Source organism: Hemiscyllium ocellatum, chromosome 19 (genome assembly GCF_020745735.1).
Source record: "Hemiscyllium ocellatum isolate sHemOce1 chromosome 19, sHemOce1.pat.X.cur, whole genome shotgun sequence".
Lineage (NCBI taxonomy): Eukaryota > Metazoa > Chordata > Chondrichthyes > Orectolobiformes > Hemiscylliidae > Hemiscyllium > Hemiscyllium ocellatum.
The window spans coordinates 38,839,575-38,857,557 of record NC_083419.1 but is presented as its reverse complement, the minus strand read 5'-3'; the positions used below and the strand labels follow the sequence as shown (position 1 = coordinate 38,857,557).

The window sequence follows — 17,983 nt, the reverse complement described above, 5'->3', positions numbered from 1 at the left end:
CTAAATTGCCCGTAGTGTTATGTAGGGGTATGGGTGGGTTGCGCTTCGGCGGGTCGGTGTGGACTTGTTGGGCCGAAGGGCCTGTTTCCACACTGTAAATAATCGAATCTAATCTAAAAGATTTGTCAGAGCCTCTGAGTAAGCACTTTTTTTAAGATCCTTCGATGCTTTACCAGTAGCAGCAAGATTCACTTAAGATGTTGCAGAATATGAAAGAATACTCGCCACTCTTATACTAAGTGCGACAGCAATATTATGGAATCCACTTGGTCAGATCCCCTGCCTCTAAGTATCTACTCCCTCTAACACCAGATTTCTTTGCACTGTTTACAGTTTAATTTGTGCACCGTTTCTAAAATAAACTTTGAAAACATCTCCCAACTCTACCACTGAGAAGGACAAAAGGAACAGCATTGTAGAATAATGCATAATCTTTTGATTGTGAGGCTGGAGCAGTTTGCGTAAATGGAGATAATGTGGGTGGGAATTTTAAAATTCATACATGGGTGTGACCAGGAGCATTGTGTCAGCGTGTGACGGATAATAGCTAACTGGGCTTCACTGCCTGTATTCTAATCCAGTCCAAAGATTTGGATAAGTTCAAGTTTCCAAAGGGTAAGATGATCAGGAGTGCATGGGAATTTTGATTCTAGAGGTACTAAAATGATGGATAAGGTTTCTGTAGCAGATGAGCTAACATACAGGGATAGAGACGGGTGATATATCGATGTAAGTAATGTAGAAGGAAAGGGGTTGGAAGTTTAAATCTTGTTGAAAATATTACGGTTGCAAATCATCTGATTCAGCATGAAGCACTGGTTATGGAGTATGATGGAATTAGTGAAGAGGGAATGGAATTGGTGGCTGCAGCCATTGCTTAATTGGTGGGAATTTTAAATCCTCCAAAACAGGGTGTCGGATAAACAGATTGTCAACTGGTGTGGTCAGGTGGAGAGAGGCAGAGTTGGATGAGGCCAATATAAAGTTAAAAATCACACAACACCAGATTATAGTCCAACAAGTTTAATTGGAAGCACACTAGCTTTTGGAGCGTTGCTCCTTCATCAGACGATTGGTCTCCGAATCTGATATTGTCAGTCAGATTATATTAGTGTTAACAAAATATATTCAAGAAACAGTAAGGTAGCAAGGTATATCATTGGGAATCCAGATGTAAGTGGATGAGCAGGTATTTGCAGGAAATTATTTGTCTGTGATTGGATAGACAGGGATAGTCTCCTTCAGCTGGACAAAAAGGGACATTGTAGGAGAACTGTGTGGTTAAAGGCTGGAAACCAGCTGGAACAAGGGATGGTGAATAGACACGAAGTATTGATTGTGACTTCGATTAGAGCAGTTTCATTCCTTTAACACAAGCAGAGGTCTAGGTATGAGTGCAATATGTTTTGCACCAGTAACAGCAAGTATTAAGCAGTGCATGCTCTGACATTAAATCTGTAAAGATTCCTGACCAGTCATCAGTTAAACATTGACTTAAAGCAGTTGATTTAAAAGTAAATTGACTTTGTAACTGTACACTGTTTATCTCGCCAGCAGAATAATGCATTGTGCATTCCAAAGTGTAACACGTGGGCTCAAGAGACTGAATGGCCTACATATGCTCTTATTTTATATGTATAAACGGACCTGAAGATTATATTCCTCTGTTTGTAAATTTGGGTATTCCTGACCTATGATTATTAACACCATAGGATATCTGCTGCTGCATGTATTGATTGTTTGATGGCTCAATTACATTGATCTGTAGAAACTGAACCTCAGGTTTAAAGCCTGGGCTAAGTGATAAAAAGAATCTGGATTGTGAAACCCAAGATGAATCATCTTCCCTTTTGCTGGTACATGTGAATGAAATAGGAGCGGATGTAGGCCATTTGACTCCGTGATCCTGCTCCACTGTTTAATAAGAATAATGGCTGACCTGTTTGTTTCAAATTCCACATTTCGATCTACCCTCATTCCGATTACTGTCCTTTCAAATCTGGCAGGAGTCACACCGTTGTTCTGCCATTGTCCCATTCTGATCACTCTGGCTATCAACATCTTTTCTCTACCAGCACCCTACAGCCACTACCCCAAAGAACCCCAACACCCCCAAACTATAGGATAAATGCTGTCTCCTCCACACTTCACTTCACTTCAGTTCTGATGAAGAGTCATCTAGACTCTAAGCATTAGCTTGCTCTCTCTATGGATGCTGTCTGACCTGCTGTGAACTCCAGCATTTGTTGTTTTCAGTGCAGAATCCAGCATCTGCAGTAACCTGTTCCTACATCCTGAAAATCTTGGGTTCCCTTTCCCAACTGGAATCTATCGACCTCCACTTTAAAAATATTCAAAGAACCTCCCTTTTGAGGCAGTGTCCCAAGGTTTCACTATCCTCTGAGAAAAACATCCTCTTCATCTCTGGTTATCAGTCGTCACTAAAAGAGCTGTCAAACCTGGTAAGGAGGGGCTGAAGGCCCTCTCTCTTTTTTACCCACTCCTCATTTGACCATGACCGGGTTTTGTTTTGGATTAGGATATCTTCACCAGTTTAATGTGTACTTGTAGTATTTTTAATTCTGTGATTAGAAGGAACTAGTCAGGCAGGTTATCTTGAGTTTAACAAAGTTCGAGGTTAGTTTTATTACACTAAAACCAGCCTAGGTAAAATTATTTAAATTATATGCTCTAAATTATGTATCTGAAATTTTCACGCACATGCAGATTACAGAGCAGTGAAGTATAGGTTTGGCTGGGTTCCAGGCCATATGAAATCAATTCACTGTTTGCAGCTTACTATTTCCTCTCACTGTAGCTAACGTCAGGGTTGCCAACTGTGGCTGAAGCTATACAAGGAGTTTATTTCCCTTGAAAATGATCATGTCTTTGATCCTATCAGTCTTAGTTTAATCTGTACACAATAACGATCTCCTAACTGTTCCGTAGAATTACCAACCTTCCTTGTCTAATGACTTTTGCCCTGGTTAAAAGACAGATAATTCTGAGCAGTAGAAGCATTGATTTTCCTCTCTAAGATTCAGCGTTATACTTGAGGCAAATACAACATACAAAAATGTTGTCTACATTGCCCTCAATTTACTACAGAATATAATCTCATACAGTCCTACAGCACAGAGACAGACCCTTTGGCCTAAACTGTTCCATACTAACCCCATTTCCCTGCATATGCCCCATATCCTTCTAAACCTTTCCCATCCATGTATTTATCCAAATGCCTTCTAAATGTTGTTAATGTACCCACCTCAACCACTTACACCAGCAGCTTATTCCATATATGTACCACCCTCTGTGTTTAAAAAATAGTTGCCCCTCAGATTCCCTTTTATTCTTTCCCCACTAACCTTAAGCGGATGCCCTCTAGCTTTCGATTCCCCAATGCTGGGAAAAAGACTGAGTGCATTCACCCTATTCATGCCTCTCATGATCTTTTATAAGATTTCCGCCCCTCCTCAGTCTCCTGCACTCTAAGGAAAAGGCTAGCTTGTCCAACCACTCTTTATAATTCAGACCATTGAGTCCAAGCAACATCCTTGGAAATTTCTTCTGCACTCTTCCCAGTTAACGTCCTTCCTATAGCAAGGTGACCAAAACTGAACAGCAAGTGCGACCTCACAATTGTCCTGTACAACTACAACAAAACTGCCCAACTTCTATACTCGGTGCCCTGACTGATTAAGGCCAGAGTGCCAAAAGCCGCCTTCACTGTCCTGTCTACCTGTGACTCCACTTTCAGGGAACCGGGAACCTGAACTCCAAGGTCCCTCTGTTCCACTGAACTCCTTAAGGTCCTACCATTCACCATCAAGCTCCTATTTTAATTTGACTTTCCAAAATGCAAGACCTCACATCTATCTATATTAAGCTCCATTTGCCATTTCTTAACCAACTTCCCCAGCTGATCAAGATCCTTCTGCAATTTCTGATAACCTTCGTCGTTGTCCCCAATGCTACTAATTTTAATGCCATCTGCAAACTTACTAATCATGCCTTGAACATTCTCATCCAAATCATTGACATAGTTAACAAACAGTAATTGGCCCAGCACTGACCCCGGAGGCATTTATCCCCCATTCCTATAAGCTCTTGAGAAGGTGGGAGTGAGCTGTCTTAATGAAACACTGCATTCCATCAAATTTATGTTGTTAAGCAACAGAATGTTATGGAAATTAAACTCCAGTTTTCTCTGTTCCTGCTCCCAACAGTAATGGGCCCACAACCAACCCCTGAGGCGCTCCACTAGTCACAGGCCTCCAGTCTGACAAGCATCCTTCCACTATTACCCTCCACTTCCTACCATTTAAGCCAATTTTGTATCCAGTTTGCCAGCTTGCCCTGAATTCCATGCAATCTAATCTTCCAGAACCGCCTACTATGTGGAACCTTACCAAAGGTCTTACTGAAATCCATATAGACTATGGCCCACGTCACTCTTCCTGGTCACTTCATCAAAGAACTCTTAACAAATTTGTGAGGTATTTTTACAAATGCATGTACATCTTGTCCTTCAGAATCTTCTCAAGTAACTTACAGACTGCAATATGAAGTTTTCTGGTCTGTAGATCCCAGGCTGTCCCTTGCAGCCCTTTTTGAATAATGGCACAACATTCACTACCCTCCAGTCTTCCAGGACCTCACCTGTGGCTAACAGTGATGCAAGATTATTAGCCAGGGTGCCCACAATATCTTCTGTAGCTTTTTGAATGGTTCTTGGATCTACCTGGTCAGGACCAAGAGATTTATCCACCTTCATATAATGCATCCAACACCTCATCTGCTATGAGATGGACTGTTCCCAAGATAACACCACTAACTTCCCCAAGTTCCCAATGTCTTTCTCCATCGTGAACACATAGGAGAAATATTCATTTGAGAACCTTTGGGCGGCACAGTGGTTAGTACTGCTTCCTCACAGTGCCAGAGACCCGGGTTTCAAGTCCTGCCTCAGGCAACTGTCTGCGTGGATTTCCTCCGGGTGCTCTGGTTTCCTCCCACAGTCCAAAGATGTGCAGGTTAGGTGAATTGGCCATGCTAAATTACCTGTAGTGTTAGATGAAGGGGTAAATGTAGGGGAATGGTTCTGGGTGGGTTGCTGTTCGGAGTGTCAGTGTGGACTTGTTGGGCCGAAGGGCCTGTTTCCACACTAAGTTATCTAATCTAAAACCTCACCCATCTCCTGCGGTTCTATATATAGATGTCCACTTTGGTCCTTGAGGAGTCCTGTTCTCTCTCATTATTCTTTTTCCTTTAATATACTTAAAATCCCTCTTTGAATTCACCCTAACCTTCTCAGCCAAGGCTATCTCCTGTCCCCTTTCACCCTCCTGATTTCCTTCTTCAGTAAACTCCTGTATTCCCTATTTCCATCTAGGGATTCCCTTGATCCCAGCTGCCTGTATCTGAGCCACATCTTTTTCTGGTCAAGCCTCAATATCTCCTGTCAGGGTTCCCTACTCCTGCCAACCTTGCCCTTCACCTGCACACAAACGTGTAGACCTTGAACTCTAGCTATCTCACTTTTAAAACCCTCCCACTTGCCAGAGGTCCCCTTGCCCACAAACAAATTATTCCAATCAACCCCTGCAAGGTCCTGTCGAATTCCATCAAAATTCACCTTGCCCCAATTTAGAACCTAAACCTGTGGACCAGTTTTGTCCCTCTCCATAACTATTTTAAAATTAATAGAACTGTGATCATTGGTCCCAAAGTGCTCCCACACTGTCATCTCTGTCACCTGTCCTGCCCTATTTCATAACAGTAAGTCGAGTTTTTCCCCTTCCCGATTAGGACCCTCCATAAATTGCTTGAGGAAGCTTTCCTGAACACACTTAACAAATTCCACTCCATCTAACTCCTTAATGCTCTAGCAGTCCCAGTCTATGTTAGAAAATTAAAATCCCCTACTGTGATAACCGTATTGCTCCTGCAATTCTCCCCAGTGACTCTGCATATTTGTTCCTCCTAATTCCCAATGACTATGTGGGGGCCTATATTGTAACCCCAATAATGTCACCATCCTCTTCTTATTTCTTAGCTCCACCCACTAAGCCTCACTGGATGATTATTCAGTTATTTCATCTCTGAATACTGCTGTGATGGCTGTGATACTTCCATACCATCACCTCTGTCTCTTTAAGAAAAACCTTGTTTTTATATATGGTGCTGTTTCATTTATGTTCAAGAATTTCAATGTACTTTGCTTACAGATTTTGTAGAATCATAGAATCCCTACAGAGTTGAAGCTAGTCATATGGCCCATTGAGTCCACACCTACCCACCAAGGAGGATCCCACCCACACTCACCTCATCCCTATAACCCTGCATTTCCTGTAGCTAAGCCACCTTAGCCTGCACATCCCTGGACACTGTGGGCAGTTTGGCATGGCCAATCCACCTAACATGCACATCTTTGGACTGTGGGAGAGAAGTGGAGCACCCAGAGGATACCATGCAGACACGGGGAAAATGTGCAAACTCCACACAGAATGTGCTTGAGAGTGGAATTGAACCCAGACCCCTGGTAGTGTGAGGCAGCAGTGCTAACCACTGAGCAACCATTACTGCCTCAAGGCCATGTCAATGCTGTTCTATTTTTACAGATACTTAGTCTGTCACCATTTGCTTATTTTCTCCTTGAGATTCAGCTTTAGTGAGAAAAGGGGCAGCAGTGCGCAGTACACATGCGTGGTACAGATACAAGTGAATAGCAAGTTTAAATGATTACATAACTGGCTGTGAACTACATCCTCAATCCAGTGAGATCACTGTTTTGATCAGCTTGAATCTCTGCCAAAGTTTATGTATAAATTATATGAGTGATTTACTAAAAATATTGTTTTAAAATTTCCTAAAATGCTTTTTTGAATCACCAGGAGTTTGCTATTGACCCCCACGGACTCTTGGTCATTTTGGGAGGGTTCGCAACCATGGGTCGAACCCAAAGTCTTGAAAACAAGACCTGAAGTGGCTTAAAGCTGTGACTAATATTTCTTGTGTCCCACCTCATCCCACAGATGTTGCTGTGGAGTTGAAGTCTTTCTTTAAACATTTCTGCCTACTGCAGAAAAATAGAGCAGCCAAATTAGAAGACAGTGTGCAAGATTTTTGTTGAGGCAGGTGCTTCTATTCCTACAGTATCGTGTAATTTTGATTCACTCAACTGCTGGTCAAGTCCAAAAAAAATGCTTTGAGCACAGAGAGAGAGAAAGAGAGAGAGTTTGGCTTGTCATACAACTTCTCACTCCAACTACCAGTAATTCAAACTGAAATTGTATTTTTCAATTATGGCTTGATCAAATCTAGTATGGAAGATAATCTTCACAATAGGAAAGAATGATGAGCTTTGGAATGGTTTGTTTTCAGTTGTTGAATACTGTAGGTGCCTCTCTAGAAAGCTCACTGATAGTGCAAGAATAAGTAATTTACAATCAATAGGTGAGCCATTGCCTTTAATGAGTTTTGGAGATTTGCTGTTTCCTTACCATGGAATGGGAATGCAGGAGATGTACTGACGTTAATTAGATTTGGCCACTTGCTGGAAGTCTCTTGTTTCAACAAAAAAACCTATTTTTTAACAAGTACAATATATGTGTCCAGCTGATGAGCTAGAAATTAACATTTGATATAAGCAAACCTTTATAACAAAGTCACATTTTTAAAATCAAGTTGGTTTTATGGCTTTATTCTTTTGAGGCCAGTGTTTTGTGGTTATAACCTCAAATTTTGCTATTCCACATTTGTAAAGTTTATATTGCTGCTTTGTTAATTCACAAATTAGCACCTTAAAATGCAAAATGTACAGTTGAGATTGTGATTATTTTTACTGCAGTGATTTTATTGGTGTGTTCTATGGGGGTGGGGAATGGAATGCACCTGTTTTATGTGCAATTTCCAGCATTTGTTTACCTCAATGGTATGTTCATCAAGTGATGGCACAGGATGTAGCCTATGGGGCAAATAAGAAAAGAAAATTGCTTCAAATTTAGCAACAATACAGTATATCTTTATAAAACTTTTTGAACAAAGTTTCTGACGAAAATGACACTCAATACAAAATATGTTGCTTGCACGAAGCTGAAAGCTGGATGTATACAGTTTGTTTCATAGTGGATACTTGAATTTATCAAGCTGACCTTCAGCACTAGGAATTTTTCTGGTTAGGCCATTTTGTCACTAGTAGCAATAGTTCAGACATAGGGCAGCCAGATGCAGAACAAAGTCTGAAACAGCTTGAAACTCCAACTCAGCACCCCCTACTGGAAAGGACTTTGTTTTCTGTTTCCAACAAAAAAATTTTTGAACTCCTTCTGAGTGAGATTGCTAACTTAATGTTATCATATTCAAATACCCTTTGGTCACTATGGGAATTGCTACACTTCTGTTTGCCTTGTGAAAGGTTAACTTGTCAGCCTTAAATTCTTAGTGGAAATAGCTAGGGTATAAATAGGCTGGACTGAGCTTTGTTTGAGTAGTGTGCAGTTTATTTAATGCCTCAAGAAAATGCTTTATCACGGTGAGTTTTTTTAAAACCTTAATTGACATGCATGATTTGCATAATAAGTACAATTACTTTTGAAACAGTTGCTGAAAGTGTTATTTTTGGATGTACGTACTGTATATTCAAACTAAGGTTAATCTAAATACAGTTTTGTATACTGAAATGCAGCCTGTGGTGAGCATTCAGTTTAATGGAAATTATTCAGGCTCTGTTTATTTTCCAAGAGATAGCAAATCTGACTGCGTGTTGCACAGAGTTAGCAGTTTCAGGTTTGAGACCCCGACTCAGGCGACTGACTGTGTAGAGTTTGCACGTTCTCCCTCTGTCTGCGTGGGTTTCCTCCCACAGTCCAAAGATGTGCAGATCAGGTGAATTGACCATGCTAAATCGCCCATAATGTTAGGTAAAGGGGTAAATGTAGGGGTATGGGTGGGTTGCGCTGCGGCGGGTCGGTGTGTACTGGATGGGCCGAAGGGCCTGTTTCCACCATGTAAGTAATCTAATCTAACCTGAGTAAGATCTGGAGAATATCCAGGCTTGGTTGGGCTGATGTGGCATAAAACGCTCATGCCACGTAAGTGCCAGGCAATGAACATCTCCAACAAGAGAGAATCTAATGTTCAATGGCATTACCAATCTTTCCCCACCCCCCACCCCATCAACATCTTGGGGTTTACCATTGACCAGAAGCTGAACCAAGCCACCAAACAAATCCTGTGACTACACAAACTGACCAGAGAATAGGAGTTTGGTGGTAGGTAACTCACCTTCTTTCTCCCCAGTGCCTGTCCACCAAATATAAGGCACAAATCGGGAGTTTGGTATAGTTGGGACTTACCCGGATGAGCGCAACTCCAACAACATTCAAGAAACTTGTCATTCAGAATATATTGGCCTGCATGATTTGCACCTCATCCACTACCTTCAGCATTTACTGTCTTCACTGTAGTGCATAGCATTAGCAAGATGCACTGCAGCAACTCACCTGTGCTCCTTTTGACTGCAGCTTCTAAACTTACAACCTCTGAAGGACTATGGAACAGATGCATGAGAACACCACCAGCTACAAGTTTCCCTCCAAGCCACATCACTGTCACTGGATGAAAAATACTGGAAGCCCTTCCCTCACAGTACTTTGGGTGTACTTTACACCCCAAGAACTGCAGTGGTTCAATAGGGCAACTGTCCACCCCTTCTCCGAGCAATGAGGGATAAGCAATAAACACCGGTTTAGCAAGTGACACATCGTTGTTGTGGTGGTTCTGTTCACCGAGCTGGGAATTTGTGTTGCAAACATTTCGTCCCCTGTCTAGGTGACATCCTCAGTGCTTGGGAGCCTCCTGTGAAGCGCTTCTGTGTTGTTTCCTCCGGCGTTTATAGCGGCAATTCCCAGCTCGGCGAACAGAACCACCATAACAACGAGCACCCAAGCTACAAATCTTCTCACAAACTTTGAAGTGACACATCCTTTGAACTTTTTTTTAAACTGAAAACTTGGGAACCACTACAATTTCTTTATGGTGTGGAAACCTGACAACTTTTTGTAGAGTGCTGAGGTCAAATTGTTAGGTTGTAGCCTTGCTTATGTGTAACTGTATGTGATCCAGGCTGTCAGTGACAGATTGAGAAATGATCCAGTGGTATGCTGCACAAATGATATACTTTAGTTGTCGTGATGCTATAGGTGAATTTTAAAATTGGTGTGTAATTGAAGTTTGATTCTAACTATGCAACACCCTTAGAGTCATAGAGTCAGACAGTACGGAAACAGATCCTTCAGTCTAACTCAACTATGCCAACCAAGTTTCTCAAATGAAACCAGTCCCATTTGCCTGCAGTTGGCCCATATCCATCTAAACTTTTCCTATTCGTGTAACTGTCCAAACGTCTTTTAAATGTTGTAAATATACCTGCATCTGCCATTTCTTCTGGCAGTTTATTCCATACATGAACCATCTTCTGTGTGAAAAAGCTGCCCCGCAGGTTCCTTTTTAAATCTTTCTCTTCTTACCTTAAAAACATGCCTCCAAGTTTTGAACTCTTTTTTTTTCCCCCCCACCACCCTAGGGAAAAGAACTTTGTTATTCACCTTATCTATGCCCCTCATGATTTTATAAATTTCTATAATGTCACCCCTCATTAAAAGTCCCAGCCTGTCCTTATAACTCAAACTCTCTAGTCCTGGCTGCATCCTGGTAAATTATTTTTGAACTTGCTCCAATTTAAGAAAGTGCTAATGGTGAAATGAGATTAACTTGATTTCAGTTACTATAGGTTGTGATAAAGTTGGTCTCTTACAGTGAATTAATAGTGCTGTTAATGCTAGACTATTAATCCGGAAACTCAGGTAATGTTCTGGCAATCTAGGTTCAAATCCTGCCATGGTACATGGTGGAGTTTCAGTTCAATTGCAGTCTGAAATTAATGGGCCCCCTTGTGACTCAGAAATAGTGTCCCTACCCCTGGACTGAGAGGCCAGTTCAGTCCCACCTGCTCTATAGAGTCATAGAGATGTACAAATGGAAACAGACCCTTCAGTCCAACTTGTCCATGCCAACCAGGTATCCCAACCAATCTAGTCTCACCTGTCAACACCTGGCCCATATCCCTCCAAACTCTTCCTATTCATATACCCATCTAGATGCCTTTTTAAATGTTGCAATTGTCCTAGCCTCCAACACTTCCATACATGTGCCACTCTCTGCGTGAAACAGTTCCCCCTTAGGTCTCTTTTATAACTATCCTCTCTCACCCTAAACATATGCCCTCTAGCTCTGGACACCCCACCCTGTGGAAAATTGTCTGTTTATCCTATCCATGCCCCTCATGATTCTATAAACCTCTATAAGGTCACCCCTCAGCCTCCAGCGCTCCAGAGAAAACAGCCCTAGCATATTCAACCTCTCCCTGTAGCTCAAATCCTCCAACCCTGGCAACATCCTTAAATCTTTTCTGAATCCTTTCAAGTTTCACAACACCTTTTTAATAGGAAGGAGACCAGAATTGCACACAATATTCCAACAGTGGCCTAACTAATGTCCTGTACAGCCACAACATGACCTCCCAACTCCTGTACTTGATCAATAATCGAAAGCATACCAAATGCCTCCTTCACTATCCTAACTACTTGCGACTCCACTTTCAAGGAGCTATGAATCTGCACTCCAAGGTCTCTTAGGTCAGCAACACTCCCTAGGACCTTACCATTTAGTGTATAAGTCCTGCTAATACTTGCTTTCCCAAAATGCAGCACCTCGCATTTATCTCAATTAAACTCCATCTGCCACTCCTCAATCCATTGGCTCTTCTGATCAAGATCCCATTGTAATCAGGCGTAACCTTCTTCACTGTCCACTACACCTCCACTTTTAGTGTCTTGTGCAAACTTACTAACTAAACCTCTTCTGCTCACATCCAAATTATTTATATAAATGACAAAAAGTAGAGGACCCAGCACCGATCCCTGTGGCACTCCACTAGTCACAGGCCTCCAGTCTGAAAAACGACCCTCTACTACAACCCTCTGTCTTCTCCCTTTGAGCCAGTTCTGTATCCAAATGGCAAGTTCTCCCTGTATTCCATGAGATCTAACCTTGCTAATCAGTCTTCCATGGGGAACCTTGTTGAATGTCTTACTGAAGTCCATATAGATATGCCCACTGCTCTGCCCTCCTCAATCTTTTTGTTACCTCTTCAAAAAACTCAATCAAGTTTGTGAGACATCATTTCCCACGCATAAAGCCATGTTGATTATCCCTAATCAGTCCTTGCCTTTTCAAATACATGTACATCCTGTCCCTCAGGATTCCCTCCAATAACTTGCCCACCACTAATGTCAGGCTCACTGGTCTGTACTTCCCTGGCTTGTCCTTACCACCTTTCTTAAATAGTGGTACCATGTTAGCCGACCTCCGTCATCCGGCACCTCACCTGTGACTATCGATGATACAAATATCTCAACAAGAGGCCCAGCAATCACTTTCCTTGCTTCCCACAGAGTTCTAGGGTACACCTGATCAGGTCCTGGGGATTTATCCACTTTTATGCATGTCAAGACATCCAGCACTTCCTCCTCTGTAATATGGACCTATTTCAAGGTGTCGCCATCTATTTCCCTACATTCTATATCTTCCATGTCCTTTTCCATAATAAATACTTATGCAAAATACACATTTAATATCTCCCCTATCTCTTGCGGCTCCACACAATGGCCGCCTTGCTGATCTTTGAGGAGCCGTATTCTCTCCCTAGTTACCCTTTTGTCCTTAATGTATTTGTAAAAACCCTTTGGATTCTCCTTAACTCTACTTGCCAAAGCTATCTCATGCCCCCTTTTTGCCCTCCTGATTTCCTTCTTAAGTATACTCCTACTGCCTTTATATACTTCTTAGGATTCACTCAACCTATCCCTGAATAGGTTGATTAGAAAAGTAAATTAAATTTATAAAAAAGATAAAGTTGATCTCTTAGCTTATTTATGTGAAGCTGGTCTGTTGAGAATTCTTCTGTCAGTATGAGGGCTTAGTGTGATGTAAACTACACCTTCCTGTTTGGAATGAGCTTTGGGCCAAAAGAGGTCCTAGTGATGTTTGTTTATAATGATTTGCTCACAGACAGTCCTCTGTAGAGCTGGGTTACTTGAAAAGTTTAACAGAAAATACATGAATTGTTTTTGAAATAGGTCAATTCGTTTAATTTTTTCAAGAAATTGGCACCGTGTTAGGTTTCTTGTCCGTTGTGACAGTTTTATTTAACTTGGATGTGGGTCAGTTACTTGAATCACTGGTTTTAGGCTTTTAAATTTGACATGATTGCCATTTCATTCTCTAAAAGCAACTGAGGTTTTGGTTAGAAATGACTAGTTTTCAGTTGTGCATTCAAGTCATTCTCAATAATTGCACACCACAGTAACAAGCTAGAATTTCACATTAATTACTGTTTTTCAGTGTCTCTTGATGAGTTATTATGTTGGACCTTAACAGGTTAATGTGCTTGTGAAATGTGGCTCTGATATTGTATTTTCATTTACATCCTTGTGGGATGCTTTTGCAGTCTCCAACTTGCCTTTGTGTAACCCACCTGTCCCAATGGGCCATCAAAGGTCCAGAGCTACTGGTCCTTTGGGCCTGCAGCACTGAGGGACCACAAGGACAGCAACAGCGGAAGCAACCAGAGGATTGCATGTTCGATCATCCTGTCTATGGCATTGAAGACAGGTCTCCAAAGCTCCTGTTATACTGCACCAAAGCTGGTGTTTTGCTCAGCTTTTGTCAGACAAGTACAATATACCACTAATGGCATTCTGTAATATAAAGATTTAACTTTGGACATTGAGCAATTGAGTTATGAATAGAAGGGAAGGGAAGAGATTCGAATTTCTTTTTATCATTTCCTTTTAATGCTGTCAGTATACTTTTATCCCAACTGACTAACTGGGGAAAAAAAAAAGATGCTCTTACTCTGATTAATTACAAACGTGCAGGTTTTCATTTCATTTTGTTGTAGGGGCTGTAGAATGCTGATTTCAGCTTCATTTTCAATGTTTCAGAGCAATATTTAGTATTTCTGTGCAAGCTATTGAGTTATGTTCAGAATATTTTATAGGTCTCAATTATTTTCAATTGTTTTTGTATTACTGTATCTTCTTCTCTCTGAAGCAAATTTATTTCATGCCAGTTAAACACTGAGACACTATGCACTTGTGAAATATCACCCAGTGCTTCATTCAGCATTCCAAAACTTGTGAAAGAATGTGAAATGTGCAGTTGTTAATTCAGAAATGTATAATACTGCTGATGAATTCCTGTTTGTAATCCACTGTGTAGTGTGAAGTAACTAATCAACAGCTGTTGAATTGCAAATGTTTGAGAGAAGCTTATGCTGGAATTATGAAAGGCTGTATTGAAACTGCTTGACAGATATAAACTCTGCAATGTACACTCGGTTTGAAAATAAACATTTAAAACATTTAAATTAATTCTTTAATATGTTGAAAAGCAAATATCAATGTTTGTTATTTGCAATGCATATTTGTTTGCAGTGAAGTGTATACTTTCTACTGTAATCCTGTGTAGTGCAAATAACTTAATTCCAATATTTAAAGATCCCAATCCCAAGAACAAGGTGAGCAGCATTGTGTTTTGCAGTGGATATAACTGAGCTCTCAAAAATATTGCTTGTTGATTTTTAATAAGGCTTTGATTCTTTGATAATTGCAATAGTTAATAAAAATGGCAAAATCAAAACTTCTTTTTAAAGTAATTGTCAACAAGACACTCCAGTACAAAGCTTAAAAAATATGCTCTCCTCCTTCAGATTTTTTCAGAGAAAAGATATCCATAATTAAACTTCAATAGATTTTAAAGTAAACTGTGGTAGTGACCATGCATTCCAAATCAAATCCAGGGTTACACGGTGTGGGAGATCAAAAACGTAACTAGGATGAAGAATGTAGGTTGTTCAATGTTAAAAAGTGAAAACTTTTTACCAGTCTATGTATTGAAAGTTTTACATATACATACCAAGTAGAAAATAAATGTGCAGCCAATTACCATAAATGTGATGTCACACTATTGAAATGCATTCAAGCTCCCTTTATAAGCAACACTGTGTATAGGGACTTTTTTTTCCAACCCACCGTCTCGTCTTTTTTTTCATCTGCCACAAAAAAAATCAATAACAGAATTTGATTTAGCAAAAGCTGTGCGAACAGCTTTGTTTAGTGTTGCTATTGTTTCCTTTAATAGGTCTTATGCCTCTACTGTTTCTCTCCCAATTGGTCATAAATATAGAAAATTCTTTTTGGAAAAAAAAACAACTTATGTATGTTTGAACACCATTTTTACTTGAAGTTTGCATGTATTCCATGTTGTATTCTATTCAGTCAGCCTCCACTACGGCAACTGTAAAAATGTTGCACCGTCTATGTTAAGTTAATAGCAATAAGTGTTTTAGAAACACTTCGGAAATTTCTCCATATTTATTTCTGTTTAGAGGTTCGGCAGCCATCTTTATTCAAGGCGACTTTAACTATGTACTCTGCGCTGCACTTCATTTATACATTAAATATACTCCAACGTGGAAAGATTAAACATCACAATATTCAACAATGTTCTATGTTGTACTGGAGACTCTTTGAAGAACACTGTCCATGGATGTGTAGTAACTCTGCACAATGGAATAGGACCAGTTTCCTTTTTCTTTATTGCTTTACTGGAGTCTGTTCCCAATGGTATTGCAGCTAGATTTTCACCTGCAAGCTGAGGGACATTGCCATTGCTGGCAACTGTTGGCTGGACTGAGACCAACTACGTAACCTCTTATTCTTTATAGTGTGTGTTTATTTTTTGTTTCCTAGTTGAATCTGTGTGTTTTTCCTTTTTGTATATAATTGTTCTTGAATGATTTACTTTATGAAGATATTTTCAGTGAACTATCACATGATGAAGCTAAAATGCAGGCTTAACTTAGTCAGTTGGCTGATAGGTTATGTATGTAATCTAATTTCAAGTTTCTTGTGTTTTCTCAGGACTATTAAGTGGTCAGACTACAACCAGCGGCAACAAATTGGAGAAACTAGATTCACAGCAAGTCCTAAAACTCTGTTCACGCTACCAAGATCATCTACGCCAGTGTGCCGAGGCAGTGGCTTTTGATCAAAATGCACTTGTTAAGCGAATCAAGGAGGTAAGAGAAAGAAATGAAATAGAAGACAAAATAAGATGTACCAAGTGAACTTCTGTAAGTAGCTCTGACCAAGTTTCTTCTAATTATTGTAAATGTCTGAATAGAATAGGTTTTGCTGTTTCTGTTTGAGCTGACTTGGATTTTGGAATATCTCTAGCATATTTCTCCATTTTGTGTTAGTTTTCTAAGTTTTATTTTCGACTGCTCTACTACTGAGTTTTCTTGCGCTAAAATCCTTCTTGTAATTTGACCTTGTATATTTGGTACAATTAATAAGTAGCTAAAATCTGAGACAGAATACAGGGATTGGAAAATGTTTACCAAAATATATAATGTGAATTACTATTTTACTTTATCCAATCAGCCGTTAAGCATTGTCCATTTGGATATAATGCAAATGTGCTAAAGCTTTCTCCTACTGTGCCCTGGTAATATTCTTTGGCCAAAATATGGTTAGTATAGTTCCTATTAAATATGTCTGAGCACTTTTCACACTTGCAAACAGTATATGTCTTTCTTTCGTAGTGAAGATAGAACGGTGGTTGAAATACTCAATAGTTCTGGTAGCATCTTTGGAGAGTTAACATTTCAAGTTGAGCAAGAGTCCTGTCTGTCTGTATAAATGAAGACCTTGTGTACTGGTCCTCTTGGGTCAGTTCTGATCAACATTTGTCAAAAGTCAGCTTGTCAAATTGCTGCGCCTTCTAAAATCCAGTCATCTATTCTCTGCTCCATTTTGAAAGGTCAGCTTCCCCCTCTCTAGTCCCTTTCGGACATACTACCGTCCAATTTTTGTTCACTTTTCATGATCCTGCTCCATATACTTTCCAATGGAGTCATTCGAGTCTGAGTCATATAGCATGAAACAGATCCTTTGATCCCACTCTCCATGCTAACCAGACATCCCAATCGGACTAGTCGCATTTGGCAGCATTTGACTCGTATCCTTTTAAACCCTTCCTATTCATATACCCATCCTGATGCCTTTTGCATATTGTAATTGTACTCATCTCCACCATTTCCTCTGGCAACTTGTTCCACACACGCACCACTCTCTTCGTGAAAAAGTTGCCCCTCAGGTCTTTTAAAATCTTTTTCCTCTCACTTTAAACCTATGCCGTGTAGCTCTCTCCTCTTTTATATACTGCTCATTGTGTGACAACTCCATAACTACAAGAACTAGCTTGAAAATAAGATGCTGAAAGATGAAAGAAGTAAGGGAGCCAACGACAGATGAAGCGAAACGAGAGAAAACAAATGGAATAAACAAAAGTAAAGATAGAAGTATCAGTTTTTATTTAAGACAAAGCAAATTATGACAGTTATTATTTGGGTTCAAAATTCAATAAAGAACCAACTGAACTATTTGTTGGAAAGTCAAGCTGAATTTACAAGGGAATGGAAAATCTGCATAAGGAAATAAAATGGGTCAGAGAGAGTTAATGGGAATAGGTTAGTGGTTAGTATAAAAGGAAAACCAAACTCTATTAGAAACATGAAAGGATAATCCAAAGTAAAGTGATCCTGATTAGGGACCAAAAAGATGATTATTTTATGAAAGCAGAGCATGTGGTTAAGACACTAAATGAGTACTTTGGCAGCATCCCCTTCCATCGTATACATAGATGCGGTGTAGCAGTAAAGGAGAAGATAGGAACGATATTGAAAAATATCAAAAGTGGATGAAGAGGAGGCACTTAAAAGGCTATTAGTCCTCAATGCTGATGGATGTTGTGGGGTAGATGAAATATATCATTGCTTCCTGAGGAAAGGTCTCGT

The 17,983-nt window shown here is 40.2% G+C and overlaps 1 protein-coding gene across 2 annotated transcripts in view; it reads left to right on the top strand.

The window, feature by feature from the left end:
• Positions 1–17,983, top strand: part of borcs5 (BLOC-1 related complex subunit 5) — a 95,142-nt gene that overhangs the window by 53,028 nt on the left and 24,131 nt on the right. For both annotated transcript variants that reach the window (XM_060839836.1, XM_060839835.1), the window contains exon 4: positions 16,047–16,204. In XM_060839836.1, coding sequence (XP_060695819.1) covers positions 16,047–16,204 — 158 coding nt within the window. The remainder of the gene's footprint in view (positions 1–16,046; positions 16,205–17,983) is intronic.